The 19,344-nt window shown below is 41.3% G+C and overlaps 1 protein-coding gene across 6 annotated transcripts in view; it reads right to left on the bottom strand.

Moving 5' to 3' along the window:
• The window catches only part of LOC122803862 (testis development related protein), a 1,047,168-nt gene that overhangs the window by 61,293 nt on the left and 966,531 nt on the right, over positions 1-19,344 (bottom strand). For all 6 annotated transcript variants that reach the window (XM_044073551.1, XM_044073572.1, XM_044073558.1 and 3 more), the window contains one exon: positions 10,105-10,208. In XM_044073551.1, coding sequence (XP_043929486.1) covers positions 10,105-10,208 — 104 coding nt within the window. The remainder of the gene's footprint in view (positions 1-10,104; positions 10,209-19,344) is intronic.

Here is a 19,344-nt window from a genome sequence, read left to right as displayed (position 1 = left end):
TCCTATATATGTGAGAATCTGAGTGGGTACTAGGCAGAATTTCTGAAGACTGTTACACATAGTTAGACACAAAAACTGAAGACGTAGTTCCTTGCTTTGAGAACGGATTCCATCAAGGGGGCAGCTAGGACCCTATTGACCAGGAAAGAAAAAATCTTCCCATGAGTCGTATGTGGGCTGCATTTGGTAAAAACTCCACAGGCTGTGGTGAATCCATATGGCAGGACCCTGAACTGATAATGGTTGGCTCCCATGTGGAAGTTCAAAATACCTCCTCGACTCCTGCTCAATCTTTATGTGAAGGTAGGTGTTACAGAGATCTATGAAGTACATCTAGTCACCTGTCCTGAGACATGCTAGAACCGACTACACTGTGACCATTCTGAAGTGGGTCTTTCAAATGTATCGGTTTAGAAGGCTTAGCTACAAGACTGGCTTGAGGTCCTCAGTTTTCTTGGGAGCCAAAAAGAACTTTGAATAGAAGCCTGATCCTGTCTGATCTGGTGGAGCCTCTTTGATGGCTCTTCTGTCGAGAAGAGAATTTATGTCACTTTGAGTTGCTTTTGCAAGATTGGGTGAAACATCCAGAAATGGTCTGGTTGGTTGGGGTGGAGTTAGGAAAAAGGGAATGTAACATCCTCTGAATATTATCCCCGTTATCCTTTTGTCCTGCAAAATAGCCTGCCATGTAGATGGATGGAGGGAGGTAGACATGTCCCCCAAATGCCAAAGCAGTTGGACAGACCGTCAGGGATATTGCTTGTGAATAAAAAAGACAGCAGTACTCCTGTTTTTTGGACCTGCTCTACCTCTGGGTTGATGTCCATTAAAGGGGCTGAGTCTACTGTGGTCATCTCTGTCAAATTAAACTGCTGATACTTATAATTTATGAAGCACTGAGACTGAGGCACTTTTTGGTTTTTAGTATACGATCGCTGAGGGGCTTTGAACATTACTCTGATGACAAGTCTTAACCTCTTTTTCACACTTCTGCATTCTTTCCTTAACTGAGGGACCAAAAACGGGTGACCCATGAAAGGGAGGGAAAGACGCCTTGAAGTTATCCACAAAATTGCACAGGCACAGCCATATGTTGCGTTTCATTGCAATGGCCATCCTGACTGCACTAGCCACTCCATCCACATTATGCATCAGGTTCATGAAGAGGTTGCTTAAGTTGGATCCTGAAGTTAATGTTGTCTTATACTGCTTACTAGTGCCTGCTGTATGAGGGGTCTTCAGAGTAGATGTATCTTGTTGAGCTAGAACCCTCTGAAACCTGTTCATGAGTGTGGCATAGTTCAGAGCCCACAGTGGGATGGTGCCATAAACATACACTTGCTTCTCTACTCCACCCATTGCCTGGACTCCTTATTGGGTGTGTGAATGGAATAGGAGTCTCTGGAGAGCTCTCTTTTGCAGCTGTTGCCACAATAATGGAGTCTATGGTCAGGGTTTTGGACCACTACCTGCTTTTCTGGGAAATGCTTCACAGTTGGCATGACCTCTTAACAGTGAGGTCAATTAATCTGCTTGTGGAGGAACAACCTAGGATGTAGATGGTGTCATCCATAAGCCTCAAACAGAAACATCTCATTCTGTGGGGGGGGGGGGTCAATGGGCTAAACACCCCTCTGGCTTATTAACTTTAAAATATTGCCAAAAGAGAAATCATCTGGAATGGATTGCATGGAACCTTGTCTATCCCCCGAGTGGAATCTGTAGTACGAGATTCCAAAGGGGAAACCAGATGCTTCCTTTTGTAGACTGTCCTTTTTGGAATGTCAGGGGATGAGTTGTCTGACTACTCAGACAATTTAAACTGCTGCTGAGCAGGTGGATTGAGGCACATGGTCCAGCTCTGACCTGTTGTTGCTTGATGAGAAGTAGACAAGATAGACAGAGAGAGAGAGAGAGAGATAAAGATACAGAGAGAGAGAGAGAGAGAGAGAGAGCACCTTGGGATGGAACTGTGCCTGAAGGAACCTGTGTTAAGGCTTAGTAGGAGAACCAATCATCCTGCCAGCACCTGAAAAGCTGATCCTACCTCAGTTCAATAACATGAGCACACTCAGATCAATGCTGACCCTATGAAGTGGCTCCATGATCATGAGACTGAATGGCTTTGATGAGAGGACAGGAACTGAAGGGTTGAGAGCCGAACACCAAGACAGGGGCAATGGAGCCAATGTCAGATCCAAAGCCAGCATATAAGTCATCAAGTCGATTCCTCTGTCCAAGACTGTCTCTGCTATGACACCGGCGCAAATAGAGTTGGATTAATTTACCCTGGAGCCAAAAGTATAAAAGGAATCTGCAATGTGGACACAGGTCCTTTGGGGTAAGAGTGGGTACAAAGGGAACGGAGTTGAGGAGAGGACCACTGAAAGAACCACAATGGGACAAAATGGGTGGATCAGATCACCTTTGGAGGCAAAGTGGACAGAATGACTCCCCATCTCAATCTGTTTCCTTAAGAACTTCTGCATCAAGTGGTCCAAGTCTGCTTCAGAAGTGCTCCTGTATGACCTGAAGGATCTGTTAGAAAGCACCAATGAAGGTCTGGAGTAGGGGTGCTTTTCATATCTGCCTATTGGCAAATCTTTCCTAGGGGAGTTGTGCAAGATAATAGGCTCCAAGGACATTGGATCCAGAGGAGGAGTGCAAGTCGGCATATGCTCAGAGGATTCCACTAGCCTATGCTACTTCTGAGACAAAGCTGAAGATGTGAGATTTACAGGTGCCTTTTTTGGATCGGATTCTTTAGCCTGAGGCTGCGTCTCAGTGTACTTTTTACTCTTGATAACCTCCACATCAGGAGGGAGGCAGGCCTGAGTATCACTTTCTCCTGTCAGTTAATGCCCTAGGGTCGAAGCCCTTACAAATTTTGCAATCTACCAATAAATGGGGGACACCCAAGTAGATGGCATACTGGTTGTGAATATCCTGTGGTGGGTTCTTACACACACATGAAGCATTTTTTAAACTTGTTTTCTTATCCATGAGAAGCAGAAGCAATACTGGCAGTCACTATACCAATTACGTCTCCCTCTCTTTCCTGTTAACGCACTATGTGGTATATCAGGCAATGAGCACTTTTCAGTATTCGTTGTTTCTGTAACAGGTACAAGTTTTATGGGCTCAGGTTGCTAGCTCAAGGCCCATACCAATTATATGTCCAAAACAGAAATTACACACACAGAAAAGAGACTTACTACCCTAGTTAACTAACACTACTCTAATAATGTCGATCTATAAGTAAGTACACATGCTAACACAAAACTACAAACACTATGATGGAAAAAACCTCCTCAAAAATCCACAAATGTAGAACTCTGAGAAGTCTTAAAGGGGGAAGTATCTAAGAAAGGTGGGACCACTAAAGAGAAAGGGGATCTTATAAACCACAAATTTTCCTAAGGAAAAGCACTACACAGCCTTTAGGGCTCTAAAAAATACTATCTGACAAACAGCAACTAGTTTGAGAACAACATATATGTTTAAAGTTAGAAAAGAAGAAGTGGAACACTTAGCTGCACTGCAAAATGCTTCTGGTTGCAAAGGAGGCAAGCAAGATCTGGTGCAAAGCAAGATCTGGGGCAAATCAGGGAATAAATGAATTTTATGGGAGGGATAATTCTTAATGGCTTTGAGGTTGGAGCACTGATGTTGGTTCAGACCAGACAAGCGGTCTTGATGACCCATATATCACACCGGACAGATTGAATGAATAGGATGAGCCGATACACCTTTTTTGTCAACAAATGCATGAGATGAAGAACTTATAATTAAAGAAATAAAAGATGAGAGATGGGTTAAGAGAAGGAAAAAGCAAATACTATGGAATCAGAGGAACTTTACACTAAGAAAATATATGAAAGATGAGAGGTAGCAGCTACTCAGGGCAGGGAGGTCGAGTTTGACTAAAGAATAAAATAAGGTGTTAACGTATGAAAATAGCAGAACATGAACTGAAGGAAGTACTGAAAAAGGTAGATAAGAAAACATTGTTGGGTGGGATTGGTATACTGTATTGGTTTTATAAAAGGATGAATGATAAGAGAAAATACTTGGTTCATCTAGAATGATAAGAGAAACTACTTAGTTAATTTGCTAAAAGATTTGTTTTAAAAGGGTACATGAGATAAAGGAATGGAACAGGTTGCCTTGAAACTGATAATGAAATAAAAGACAGATGAGAATTGGCCAGTTGGAGAACAATAGCTCTATGTAACACAGACTAAATTAAGATTCTGGAAAAAAACAATTCTGGAATTTTGAATGGGTAATTGGGTATGGAATACGTGGAATGAAGGGGAGACAGATTAAAGAAATGTTAGTAAGTATAAAAAAGGAACTGGATAGACTCATTAAAGAGAATGGAATGGACAATATGGTAGCTTGTAATCTCAAAAAAAAATCAATAAAGCTAATCCTTAACAGCTGTGGAAATGTTAAGAGGAGAATGGAATAGAAGGAGACAGTCCACTTGACCAAGGTATATACATTCTGGAAACAAGGTGAATAAGTGATTAAGTAATGGTATAGTTATGACAGAGGTCTAAGGCATGGATGTCTCCTGAATGGGGTTATTTCCACTGTGATAATGAATGGAGTTATAGAAAAGGGGAAACGTCTGAAGAAGCAAGATATGAAGTACAGAGCTAAACTGTAAAATTGTGATACAGGACTTGGTTCTGTTAGGAGTTAACATGACACGAATGAAGAAGATTCTGCTTGTAATGGAAGAAAAACTGGAATGTTTGAGGCTACAGATAAATAAAGCTAAAGGCAAAGCACTAAGTGAAAAAGTCCAAGTAGGGAGAATACATCTCAGTGAATATGAAGAAAAATGCTGGAAGCTTGTTTTGGGAGACAAAAACAGTAAATCAAAAGTGGGAAGATAGGATGCAGGCAGTAAGAGAGGTGACAAAGATGTTCAATTGTTTTAGGGTGTCATTTAAGAAGAATATTTGGTGAATAGTTCTGCCAAAGTTACTAAGTTATTTGGGAAGAGTACACATGCCACTGGAATACGGTACAGCTCAGGACATTTTTGGATCACAGTTAAACGCTGTTAAAAGACAACTAGCACTACAACTGTTTATAATGAGCTTAACATGGTACAACTTGGATTGTTAAATCCAGTAATACATTTGGCATCCCTAGGTATCCATTATACAATGCAGAAAATGATTTAGTTGTCAAACTAATTATAAAAGCAAATAGCCTTTTTAGAATGTGTACGGTAGGGAATGATGTGAGCACATTAAGAAGAAAGACATCAGTTTGGATAATAGGGATGGTTCACAGTGGGCTTCAAAGAAAGGAACGACATCAGAAAACGAGGGACATTTTATTCTAAAAGATGTACAGGAAAGGGTGAGCAGAGACAAAAGAGGATATACATAGGCAACTGAGGTATACCGAGTCGCAGACTTATTAAGGAGACTATCTCTGAATAAATTACCTGTTAAAGGTGAGATAAACTATAAACAGACAAATGATGGCACCTCTTCTGTTTCACATCTACCTTTCTGAAGTAAAAGCCAATACCAAAGGGCTCTAACTGACTTACGTTTGAAGACTGCAAGCTAGAAGCAGTCACTGAATCAAATGACTCAAGTTTTGACCAACACGTGTCCACTGTTTTAATAATAAAGCCCTTCTATATTGCACAGCTAATAAACAAAGGGATTGTGTCTAGATCTGTGGATGTCACTGCCCCCTTTAGGCCCAGCATTGAATATAATGCCCCCTTTGTCATATATCTATCCAGGCACATGCAACAACTGGACCACCTACAGAGATACCTTACTAGAAGCCTAAACAACATGCCCTACATGGATAGACTCAAAGGCCTGTCACTATACTCAGTATCTTACAGATTGCTATGCGGTGACCAGTGTCTGGCACCCTCTGACCCAATACTTATGAATTTGCTATACATCAGCACATCAACTGGCATCAGAAACACTCTGTCTAAACATCTAAACCTTTTCTGAAACATCAACAGAATGGTTTGCAAGTTCAGATACAACGCACAGAGGATGCCACTACTCTTGAATAGACTCCCCACTAACATAAAACAAAGTTCATCTTTGTCCATATTCAAGCGCTACCTGGATCTATCCATTGGAAACAGAAAAATCTAACCCAGGACTGCCCCTGTACTACTAATGGACAGTTGCAGCTCCTAAATGCTATGCTCCATACTTGGTTCACCTCAAACTATCTACGGTATGATTCCAGTTATTTTCATTAGGGGTAATGTATAGTTTTCAACCATGGGATAGGTAAGGCCAATCTCCAACTAAACGGGATAGGTTAATTTGAGCATAAAAAGGGAAACTGGCTAGATTTAAAATGGCCTGCAAGGGCAGCTAGCCTAGTACTTACCTATGAACATATGAGAGATTATGCATGAAATATGACTGCATGGTGAAGAAAGTTATGCATGTATTTAAGGACTATAAGAGGTTAAAGGGTTTTTGGAGAAAGAGTATCTGGAATATTTAGAAAGGAACGCTTAGAACATATTATCGAAAATACCGTGTTATATGGGACAAAGTGAAACTGAAAAAGGGAAAGATAAATTAGACAAAATATTAGTTTCAGATTTATGACTCATCTGGAATGAGAGGTGAGACAGTTATATAAAATGAAGTGGAATAGGAATTAAGAAAGTGCTGAATAACATGAGATTACAGCAGTGGCAGAAAGAAAGCTGAGTTGAAATTATCGGAGATGAAAATATGCATTCAGAAAAGGAAACCCCATTTATTTCTGGCAAGTACTGTGAGATTATTTTGCATTTACTTCAACTACTACCAACTCAGCTGACAGAACCTTACTTTAACATCTTATCTGAAGGATGGCACACTCAGTCATGTAGTTTCCCACTTACGCTACACTGTACTGTCAGAACTGGAAAATGACTCCAAGCATCTTGTGTGGAAAGTGGGAATACAGCCCAAAGTCTTTCTTTCAGCATCAAATGCAAGTGTAATAACTATTCAACTACATATACTAACTGCCACAGATACTGCAAATTGCTTTTTAAGTTTTGGTAATATTTTACAAGATCTAAGATATTTCAAAGCCATTTAAAAAAAAAATAAAATAGAACATTGTCCAGTGAAAGCAATGGGCAGGAAAGTAAAATTTAACCAGGGCAAAAAAGATAATTAATATTTTATAAATATTCTTCTCTTTTAAGGCAGTCTTATAGATTAGAATTGTGAATTCCTGTGTTAAAGATCATTTTTAAATGCACAAAATAAACTTTCCTTTTCACATAAAAAAGTGTTTGCATGCATCTTTACTTTAAATACAAATCTGAAATCCAATTAAACTAATAAAACTGAAGACTGTCAAAATGAAATTTCACTTTATTTACAAACTTCTTAAGGCAGTTTGATATGCTTCTTTCAGCTGGAAATAAGCTAGGATAGTAATGTATATAAATGTTGGAACAAAAAAAAAAAAATCTAATTTCAGACATGCAAGTCTTATGTTAATAACATGAAAATGTTTCAAGTGTGTTTTTTTAAAATGCTTGCTGGATATTTTTTTTTCAAAATATTTGATCTCTATCAACATTCTGCGGTGGTGCAGCGGTAGCGTTGTTGCCTCACAGCAAGAGGTTCTCCCGTTCGATTCTCGGCTGGAGTGCGGGGAGTGCCTTGTGTGTGGAGTTTGCATGTCCTCCCCGTGGTTGGGTGGGCGTTCGAAAGACATGCGTATATGGGCATGCCTTCATTGAAGGTTGAACGTCGAGCTGGCACCTCGCCGTTCATGAAAATCTACTGCCAATCATTAGCGGACCGGAGTTCCGCTGTGGAGACCCCTAACTGGGAAAAGCCGAAAGACAACAACATTTGATCTCTATCAACAACATGGCTTCACCAAAGCAGATCATGTCAAACCAATCTAACTGAATCTTACTCCAGTGTTGTAAATGATCAGGGAACCTCCCATGGGATCATTACACTGCATCCTATTTTTTTAACTGCAAACCAGAGTGAAAATAATCTCTGACAGAACATTGGTCTGGATGCAGAAAACTTTGCCTCATTGCAGTAAGCAAATCTGTGTGACATGTGGCAAATGGATGGTACGTGCAATTTAGAAAAAAACAGCTACACAGTGTGGCAAGGACAAATAATATGGTCAGCTGTGCTATACGGTAATGACTGTATAATAGGGTGCTGTGTATGATACTGAGGCAAAGCAAGATGACAGAATGATGAGACATTAAAATGCCATGCAACAGAGCTGCAACTGCTTTATATTTGAAATCTGGCATATGTCAGTGTTCAGTTGGAGCAGACTACTGAAACTACTTTAGGGGTTGCCACAGCTATTTAAAATGTGCATCTGCAAGATGGCACAGTTGCTATGCCTGATGGCGTGCGATGTCATCTGACCTCACTTAACATTTCATACTCAAGCGTTATTATGGTTGCAGGTTGATCTAACAAAAATCGTCCTGCAGGCTCCTACTACGGTCATGGCAAGGAGCTGATCATTGCTCACAATGCTCTGGCTGCATGCATTGTTAATGAGCATCAGGGCTCAGCACATGCATGCTGTAAACAGTGCTGGCATAGGAGTAATTGCGGACATGGCATTTTTGAATCATTGGGTTCTTCTCTTCATATTATACAGAGGTTCTTTCTACAAAACCAATCAAATATGATGTCCCTCAGGGATCCATGTTAAATTCCTTCCTATTCAATATATTCATGGCTTCAATTACGTCAATTACTAGTACAACCAGAGTCATTCTAAATTTTCAGATGACTACAAATTTAACACAATGGTTAACTATCAACAATTCAGCAATGCTCTTACCCTATTGACCATTTTACTTGTTTTGGTATGTAGTGTACATCTTTTTCTTTAATACCTATATGCATCCTCTCTCTCCTTTTCCCTGTTTTATTTATCATACTCTTATTTCCATTACTCTTAAATCTTGATTTTACTCATTATTTCTCCCGCCTCCCATATCCACCCCACTATTTACCTCTAACAAATACTTTTTTCTCACTCTCTCCTCCCTTCCTCCTTATCCACTGTTTGAATTGCTCGACTCTGACATTTCTTTTATGAGTGAGTAATAAACTCTCAAACTTATATCAACACATTTCAATGCTATATGATATTATCTTGCTTTAATGATGGTACGTATGTATTGCTATGCATGAGTATTAACATTTGTATTAATCTCTGTATTTGCAGTATATTGTAATATAATGTCAATTTTCAGCTATGTATATGTATTTTATGTTCTTTTATTTCAGGAGTTTTTCTCCCCAGGCTTCTACAGAAATATACATATACTTAATTTTTATTGCTAACAAACACAGTCCTTGGTACTACAGAAACTTTCTGTCATAACACCAGCAGTATTAATTAGTGCTGTTTCTATATTACTAAAAACAGCCTAAAGTCCAGATTCTGATTCCCTTCTGTAGGTTTTTATTTATACTAGTAATAAGTTACAAAAGTTAATTTTCTATTCACTCCTCTAATGAGAAAGGGCTAGTAGAATATACAAAGATACTATAAAAATACATTTTGTGGAATCAAGATATTAAGTTACTCCAATGAATTCAGAATCTAAAGTTGTATTCAGACTTGTCAAAGGAAACTTGCTAAACACTTGCAGAATAATTGAAGATGTTGAGAGCACAGTACTTTATGACTTTGCATTCAATGACAATACTACAGAGACAAGAAATTATTGCAAGCTTTTTAATACCTAATCATCCTATGCTGAGGTCATCATCAACTTCTTTCAATTCCATGCCTAGTAAGGTGTGGAATATAATTACCCTTACCTCTCCAAGCAGTTTTTCTGAATTTAAATCCAAGATGGACAATGAGTCCAAAGTTGCAGGAAGCAAACTCCCTGACAACCTCCCAGTAAGGCCTTGATCCTTTGAAATTATGACCCTATCATTTCTTGCATTACACTTGAATAAACTACAACATTTTGTCAAACTTAACCACAATGACACTGTTGATGAACACAAAAAGAATAGGTCTTGACATGTACACAGAGGTGTTTGCACTGAATTTCTGAAGTGTACTTACCCCCTTGGTTTTGAAGTTTTACCATCTGTCAGTAACTGTTTTTCATCATCTTTATTGAAAAGTGATGTAACTTCCTTCCAAGCTAGAAAACCTGCACCTTGAACCTAAAGAATAAAATAAAAGTTATGAGAGTTCACTGTTTTCACCACACATACACGCACATGCATGAACACATATGCACACACACACACACAACAGATACACATGCATATGCACACATACTGTAAGCTTCTGAATACATTAACAGCAAACCCTGATCAATCACTACTTTTCAACCACCTCTACTGACCGATCACTCAGGCGCGCGTGTACACACACAGACAGAAACACACAAACAAACCCACTGTGGTTGTATGTATATACAAATCTTCCATCTTTCTTACACAGCAGCAGTCAGTTACTGTAGAAGACAAATAGCAATGTAACTACATTAGTTACTTACGACATATCGACATTACTAGAAAAGAAAACAAAATAGTAACATTTGTCATATTTATTTCTTATACTTTGCATATATGTTTTCTTTCTTTTTTAACAATTATTTACTCCAACATTGTATAAATTGCTCACCTCCTGCCTTCCCTTGAACATTGGTTAAATTGTCTTGAGTGATACTTAAATACACAGTGAATTTCTGGGTCTTTGTCTTTTTCTGAAAAATTTCAAGCCTGCATAAACTAAAGCACTGCTAGTTTTCCTAACCATGCACCCCTTCCTTGATCTGCTTTTTAAACCTGGTCATTTTAAGCTGCCCATCCTACTGTAAATTGATCTTAGTAAGATGTTCCCTTTCTACACTGCTGTTAACATCTTGAATTATTTATTTGCCTTTCCTTGTGCTTGTACTGAAAAAGTGATTTTGCCTCTTATTGTCTGTTCTACTGATTTACTTGCTCTGAATTCATTATCTAGCTCTTTGCTGGATAAAGTAGTGTATTTTTGCACTTTGGCAAGCAGTTGTTTTTACATTAAGGGGTCAATGGATTTTCCATCTAGCACAGTGGGAGCATATCTCTCAACCTGGAAACATCAAAAATCTGGACAAGGCCCATGAAAAATAGATACAAATCTGTACGCTGATTAACATCTAATTTGCATACATAATTAAGTAACCCCACCCATGCCAATGGAATTGTGAGATACCAACTTTCAAACGCAAACTGAAGAACAAACAACCAAAATATGGCACCACAGTCCCCCTTGCTGCCATTCCAATGTTCCATTACTTGACTATTTTGCCCCATTTACCATAAATACTAATGTGTGCATACTGCTTTACTTCTACAATGATTATCTGGATTTTATTTTTACACTTCATAGCACAACAATGCACAAACACTAATAGACATCTGCTAAACAAAGCAATACTGTCTCACAATGAAAATAGACTTGGCATTAAAACTTCTCTGCCCATGAAACTCACATTCATTGAAACAGCACTGAAACCCACACCACATCCAAAAAAAAATGCATCTAGCCAGTGGTGGATAAAGATTACCTTTGGGCTGTTTCCAAATCATTGGCCCCTTGCACACAAAACAAGAAACATACATGTGTTCTTTTCTTTGATACACCTTCCTGACTTTAATTATATTCCTTGTATAATACAACACACTTGTTAGAGTGCATTTTAAATTTGTTTGAACATTTTTCCAGTAGGCTGCAATGTAGACAATGAAACAAAATGTAAGAACCAATAATGACAAAACTGCCCAATTCAGAACATTTCCATCATAAAAATCTACTTCCACACCCACACTATAAATAGAATGACAGTAGTGTAAGGCATAGGCATCTTGCACAGCTTCTCGCACTTATTTTCAATTTCATTTTTGGGGGGGGGACAAAAGGTCAAAAACTAGGGACACATTTTAAACATTGTTTGTAAAGGTGCTAGAATAAAATGTTGTTTTACCACCATGCATTTCACTGGCAAATCTTGAACCCAGGACCCTATTCACTACAATCAGAGCAACATACCACTACGCCAAATCAGCAGCTTCCTGGAAAATAGGATGACTGAAACTTAATGGCTATCATTTAGTGAATTCATTTCTCACTTCTCACCATAGCTCTCAACCTCTTATCACAAAAAACCTGGACAAAGCCAATAATGGGGGAATACAAATTCAGTTCTCACTTCTATCCATAGGTCTCAACCTCTTAGTACAAAAAACCTGGACAAACAAAGCTAATAATGGGGGAATACAAATTCAGTTCTCACTTCTCACCATAGCTCTCAACTCTTAACACAAAAAACCTGTTCAAAGCTCACAAGTGGTGCTGGCTAGGGACTTACCAGGGACACATTATAAGCATTACTTGTATAATTTTGTAAAGTTGCTAGAATCAAATGTTGTGTTACCACCATGCATTTCACTAGCAAGTCTTGAACCCAGGACCCTATGCACTGCAGTCAGAGCAACATACTACTATGCCAAATCAGCAGCTTCCTGAAAAACAGGAAGACTGAAACTTAATGGCTATCATTTAGTGAATTCATGTCTCACTTCTCACCACAGCTCTCAAACTCTCAGCACAAAAAAAACTGGATAAAGCTCACAAGTGGTGGTGGCTAGTGACTTTAGGCTCTTTTTACCCGAGGTACAGGGTTTGAGCCTGAGTACCTCTAGCCACCAGATGTATTAAATGGGGGGGCATACATATACACACACACACACACACACACACACACACACACACACACACACACACACACACACACACACACACAGGCTCTTATACAGGTATCCATTCTGAGTAAAATCAATACTAACATAAATGGTAGAATGTAACCCAAGCAGCAAGGCTTGGTGGAGTGGCCAAGGCATCACTAGAATAAGCACAAGCACTCTCAAGATGTTAAAAGTAATCTCTAATAGACCAGCCACAATAAAAGGTATAAAATATTTAACAATAAATAACATAGAAAACATGAGAATATTAAATATTTAAATGCAATAAACATCACAGCTTCAATCAAGGAGAAATAAAAATAACACATTTGGACAGATTCAAGCAGATGCAGAAAAACAATACTTGCTTAATCTTACTGTAATTCCTTACTGTCTAAGGAACTGTTCCCTGTCTAACTTATTTAACACAGCAAGGCACAATTAGATGCTGAGTTGCTTATTTCCACAAGGCAAAGTGATGAGTTTCCCCACTAACTGATTACAACTGAACTGTGATAATTGTCAGATTTTTATATCAGGTTCCAAATAAAACAAAACAAAACAAGCTGATCTGTGGGTTCCATCCACTCAGTGCTGGTTATAGAATGACATGACATTTGATCACCTGACTCTGGTACAGATCACACTCAGAGCTTTTGTAAGATCTGTTTCAGTATTTGAAAATTATAGAATTCTTTATTTAAACAAACATTTAATCAATTATAACAACACTGTTGATACATTTTAACATAAGTATCTGTACAAGTCAGTGTGACAGTCAAATCACAGAAAATTATTTAAAAAACTCCAGCCAACCACGCTGGTGCATACCACACACTGCCCCCCTATACTTGGCATAGATGGCAATACCTCACATCTTTCCTCCTTGAAGACTCAAGCTATTTTTTTCAAGTGACCCTGGAAAATGTTGCTTGAGAGAAATGGGGCCTGTCTGAGAACACATTAACCTATACCCTGTCTTGAGAATCTATTTGCACTGGCATTGCAGAAATCTGGACTGGCTAGGACAGGGGGCCCTCCCAAAGCCTCTTTTAGCTTTTGGAATGCCTGCTTACAGGCTGGGGTCCACACTACCTTATCTGGTCTGTTTTTCTTTGTCAAGTTTGTGAGGGGAGCAGCTATTGTACTATAATTGGGAATTAACTTTCTGTAGCACCCCACCGTCCCCAAGAATGCCCCCACCTGCATTTTGGTAACAGGGGCAGGCCACGCCTGAATAGCTTCCACTGTGACAGGTTCTGGCCTAATCTTCCCACTTCCCACTCTTTGTCCCAGGTAAAGACCTCTGCCATACCCACCTTACACTTACTGAGCTTGATGGTCAACCCTGCCCTTTGCAGTCTGCCCAGGACCTTCCTGACATGCTGAGGCTTATTCATGTTAACATAGTACAGGTTATGTCCCTGCCTCCTGCATATCAGGTTTACCATATAATTGACGTCACTGACTTTCCTTACCACTTTGAAGAGTCCCTCTTAAACTACCTGCAGCTTACTCTGTCTGACAGGAATGAGCACCATAACCTGCTGTCCCGCAGCATACTCTTGAGCTCAAGCATTCCTGTCATACCAGAACTTTTTCTGCTGTTGTGCTCCTGCCAGGTTCTCCTGGGCCAAGCCCATGAGCTCCCTAAGTCTTGTCCTGAGGTTTAGGACATATGCCACAACAGACTTCTTGTGGGATTCACACTCTCCCTCTCCCTCATCATGAATCAAATCTAAAGGCCCCCTTCACCCTATGCCCATACAGCAACTCAAAGGGTGAAAAACCTGTGGATTCCTGGGGTACTCTCTCTGTATGCAAACAATAGACAGTGTAAATAGTTGTCCCACTCTCTCTCTTAAACTGGTCTGCAAATGCCTGTAGCATAGTCTTTAGTGTAGTGTTTAACCTCTCCACAAGACCATTAGTCTGTGGATGACAGGGAATGGTCTTTAGGTACTTCACCACACAATGCTTCCACCAACAAGCCAGCAGGTCTGACATGAAATTGGCACCTCTGTCAGTCAGTATTTCTCTCAGGAAACCTACCCTGCTGAAAATCTCTAACAAAACAATTGGCATCTTCTCTGCCTCAATGGAGGAGAGAGCCACCGCTTCAGGGTATCTAGTAGCATAATCTACTACCATCAGTATATACCTCTTCCCTGTGGAACATGGGGTACTCACAGGCACCACAATATCCATAGCTGCCCCTCGGAGATGGCTCCTCAATCACAGGCAGAGGCCTCATCAGAGATTTGACCTTGTCACCTGCCTTGCCTACCATTTGGCACTGCTCATAGGTCCTACAGTACCCTGTTACACCCTTTGCAATCCCAGGCCAATAAAAATTCTGTATAATATGTCTTTTGGTATGCTTTATGCCCATATGAGCTGCAAATGGAATGTCATGTGGTATGGCTAGAACTGCCAGATGGAAGGCTTTGGGCACTATCAACTGCTGTATTACTGCACCCTCTAGCTCTCCCTCAGGGGTCCAACTCTCTATACAGTAACCCTTTGTTTCAGTATACAGACTCCCTTTTCCTTGAGCATCAGGTGTCTCCTTAGTTATCTCCCACAAGCTTCATATGGTAAGGTCCGAAAGCTGAGCCTGACTCAACTTTACTTTTGTGACCCCTCCCAGCTCCCCCTTCTACAGGAAGTCTAGTGTTTTCTGACAGCAGTGCCTCACTATCACAGCCTGTGTACTACCACTCACCTCTGTCCTTGCAGTCACCTTGTCCAAGGGAACATCAGTACCTACCAGCAGCTGTGGCTCACCTTCAGACTCACTGCTACAGGGTTGCTCCCTCCCTGAAATAGCCACCTCACCAGCTCTGGCTTCAGGTATGGGGTCTGTCTGGGTCTCCCCCAGGGTACCAGACCCACAGGCCTGTCTCCAAGCCTGACTGCTTGTAACTGCATGCATGCAGACAAGTACTACATTATCAAAATCATTCCCTATCAAGACAATTGCACGCATATCCTCAAACATACCTACTTGCTTGCTTCCTCTTCCCCACTCCCACTCAAGGTGAACCATGGCCAAAAACATTTGGAATGGGGTACCTCCTAAAGCTCTGACTGAAGTGGACTGCCCAAGCAAGTGCTGCTCCTCTTTAACCACTGCGGGCATAACAATAGTTATGTCAGAGGCTGTCTCTCTCTCTCTCTGCAGTGGCCTGTTTTCCATCCACTAAGATAGGACATAAACCCCAGTGATAGTTTGGTACCCCTGTTGTCTCCAAATAACTTACCACTGGCATACTGTTATTCACACTTTCTGTCTCCTCCACCTTTTCTTCTCCACCTTCCTTCCATGGACATCTCTATGATACATGGCCCCAAAGGTTACATTTAAAACATCTACCCCTTGATCCTGGCTGTGTACCTGAACTACTGGCTTCCCCTGTTACTGGTGGACTCTGTTGGGGTGCTTTAGGCTACCCACCATATGTTCTCTTATATCCATGTGCAGCACTAGGTATCAGTTTCTTGTGCAGTGATGCCCTACTTGCTAAGTAGAGATCCACTTTTTTCCTCACCTCAGCTGCAGTTGCACTCCTGGGTCTGCCAACCAGTTTCTCATCTCCTTAGGCAAAGTGCTAAGGGCTTGTTCCCTCACCAAAAGGTCTGCCAGCCCATTCAAAAGTGGTGATCTGACATCCATTCATACACCTATGAAAATAAGTGCTTAACTCAGCAATATAAACACATACACTTTCATCTGTTTGCATGTATGCTCACAAAAGTTTTTTTCTGCAAGCTTCAGGTGTTAACTGAAAACATTTCAGTAAACACCGTTTTACTTTATCATAGTTTAAACAATCAAGATTAGACAATTTAGAAACAGCAGTTACAGCTTTACCATGGAGTAAGGGGGTCAGGAAAGTTCAGTTGTGTACACTTACCATAAATGTAGATGTTCAAGTGTATTCACCGTTGCAGTCATCACACTTGGGTAGATTCCCAAAGCTGAAGAAGGGTGGAGGCAGTCAAGAAGAGTTGGAGCTGGCTAGTATGCCTTGCAGGACTGCTGTTACAAAAAAAGCCCTGGATTTTGAAAAGATGGGTAGGTGGTAATGTTTGGTGAGGGTGTGTACAGGACTCCAGGTAGCAGCTTCCAGGATGTCCCTGGTAGGGACTCCCCTGAGGAATGCTGTAGAGGTTGCCCTAGTGGAGTGTGTTCTGACCTTCTGAGGGGTTGGTTTCTCATGGTGCTTGTAGCAGAAATGGATGCAGTGTGCTATCCATTTGGAAATTGTTTGCTTTGAAATGGCCTTGCCCTCTGCCCCTGGTGCAAAGCTGACTAGTAACTAGTCAGATTTCCTGAAGGATTTAGTCCTACCAAGGTAGAATCTGAGCTGTCTGTGCACGTCCAAGGAGTGCAGGATCCGTTCCACTTTATTTTGAGGATTAGGGAAGAAGGTTGTCAAATGGATTGATTGGTTGAGAGCCACACTGGACACCACTTTAGGCATAAAGGAAGGGTTAGTCCTGAGGGAAACACTGTCAGCATGGAAAATAATGAAGGGTTCCATGGCCATAAGTGCTTGTAGCTCAGACACTCCTCTAGCTGAAGTGATGGCCAGAAGAAAGGCTGTTTCCCAAGAGAGGAATTCTAACTCTGCTGACACTGCAGGCTGAAATGGGGGTAGTGTAAGCTTTTCCAGTACACAGTTAAGGTCCCAGGCAGGGGTGGGTGCTCTCCTAGGTGGCCTTAAGTTGTTTGCCCCTCTCATGAACTGTTTGATAAGAGGATGAGAGAAGAGAGGTGGCTCAGTGTTGTAATGAGCCGAAATGACAGAGGCATGGATCTTAATGGTGGAGGAGGATAGGCCTCTGTGGAGTAGATCTGACAGGTAATCCAGGATGAGAGGTAAGGAGGGGAGTGCTGTGTCCTCTCCTTTACAGTGAATCCAGGAACAATACCTTTTCCACTTATCAGCATAGGATTTCCTTGTACTCAGTCTTCTGGCTTCGAGAATGATGTCCAGCATCTGCTGCTTAAGCTGGTTACTGTGGGAGAGTTCAAGGAATGAGCCAGGCTGCAAGATTTAGGGTTTGTAGTTGTGGGTGCAAGATCTGTCTCCCCTGCTGAGAGAGCAGGGTTGAGTTCTGGTGTGGGTGCCAGGGTGGCACCAGTGACAGGCTGCGCAGTAGTGGGTACCATTGCTGGCGTGGCCAGTCCGGGGCAATCAGAATTGTCCTTGGTCTGTCCTGTCTTATCCTGAGCAATACTCTTGAGAGAAGGGGCAGGGGGGGAGGCATAGGTTGAGAGATTTACCCACTGGAAGTATAGGGCAGCCACTTGTTGTCCTGGTACAGAATTTGCTGAGCTGGGGATTGCAGGGGGAGGCAAAGAGATCCCCCTCTGGGGTCCCCCATTTCTAAATCAGAAGGTTGAAGGTGCTGGGTTCTATTTGTCACTTGTTTGGGTCTAGGAGATTTCTGCTAAAGTCGTCTGCCAGTGAGTTTTGTTTGCCTGGCAGGAATTGAGCTTGCAGATGGACCTGCATGTCCAAGGCCGTGTTCCACAGGGCCATGGCTAGCCTGCAGAGTGGTTAAGAGTGGGTTTCCCCCTGCTTGTTGATGTACCACATAACTGTGGTGTTGGCTGTTGTTCTGGTGAGAGTAGGGATCTGAAAGCTGTCAGAGCATGCTGCACAGCTGGCATCTCTCTTTAGTTGATGTGTGGAAAAACTTGACTTGGGCTCCAGTGACCCTGAATGCACTTTCCACCCATGTGTGCCCCCCAGGCATAGTCTGATGCATCTGTGGTTAGGGTCTGGGTGGCATGGGGTTGAGTAAAGGGCAATCCCTTGTTGTGGTTGCATGCTGCTGCCCACCAAAGAAACTCTGTCCCTAGACAGGGTACTATAGGAATGCCGGTTTCCAGGTCCTGAGAATGTTGGCACCAAAGACTTTTTAAGTACTACTGAAATTTCCTCATATGCAGTCTGGCATATGGAATTAGTAGGAAGCATGAGGCCATGAACCCTAGGACCTGCAGGATATTTCTTACGGATGGCTGGGTTCTGGTGGCCATTTGAGAAATGCTATCTGGGAAGCTGCGTCCAAGCTTGCTCCCAGGAATGCAATCTTTTGACTGGGGACTAGTTTTGATTTCTTTTCATTGATGGTGTACCCCAGGGAGGTTAGAAGGTTTTTTACAAATGTCAAGTGCTGCAACAGCACTTCCTGACTGTCCGCCTGAATCAGGCAGTCATCCAAGTACGGGTAAATTTGAATATTTCTCTGTCTGCAGTAAGCAATGGCTGGAGGCAGGTATTTTGTGAATACTCTGGGAGCAGTGGATAAGCCAAAGGGAAGTGCAAAGAACTGATAATGCATAGATCCTGCCCTGTAGCGTAGATATTTCCTGCATGAATCCCTTATAGGGATGTGCAGATAGTCTTCTTTTAAAGTCTAGGGTGATTAACCAGGCATTTTTGCTAGCATAGGTAGTAGCTGCTGCAGGGTGAGCATTCTGAATTTTGGTACCACCAGGAAGGTGTTGAAAATTAAAAGATCTAGGATTGGGTGCCAAGTGCCCTCT

This window comes from Protopterus annectens, chromosome 1.part1 (genome assembly GCF_019279795.1).
Source record: "Protopterus annectens isolate FY-2018-M chromosome 1.part1, PAN1.0, whole genome shotgun sequence".
NCBI classification, from domain to species: domain Eukaryota; kingdom Metazoa; phylum Chordata; order Ceratodontiformes; family Protopteridae; genus Protopterus; species Protopterus annectens.
This window is presented reverse-complemented; position numbering and strand designations above follow the sequence as displayed.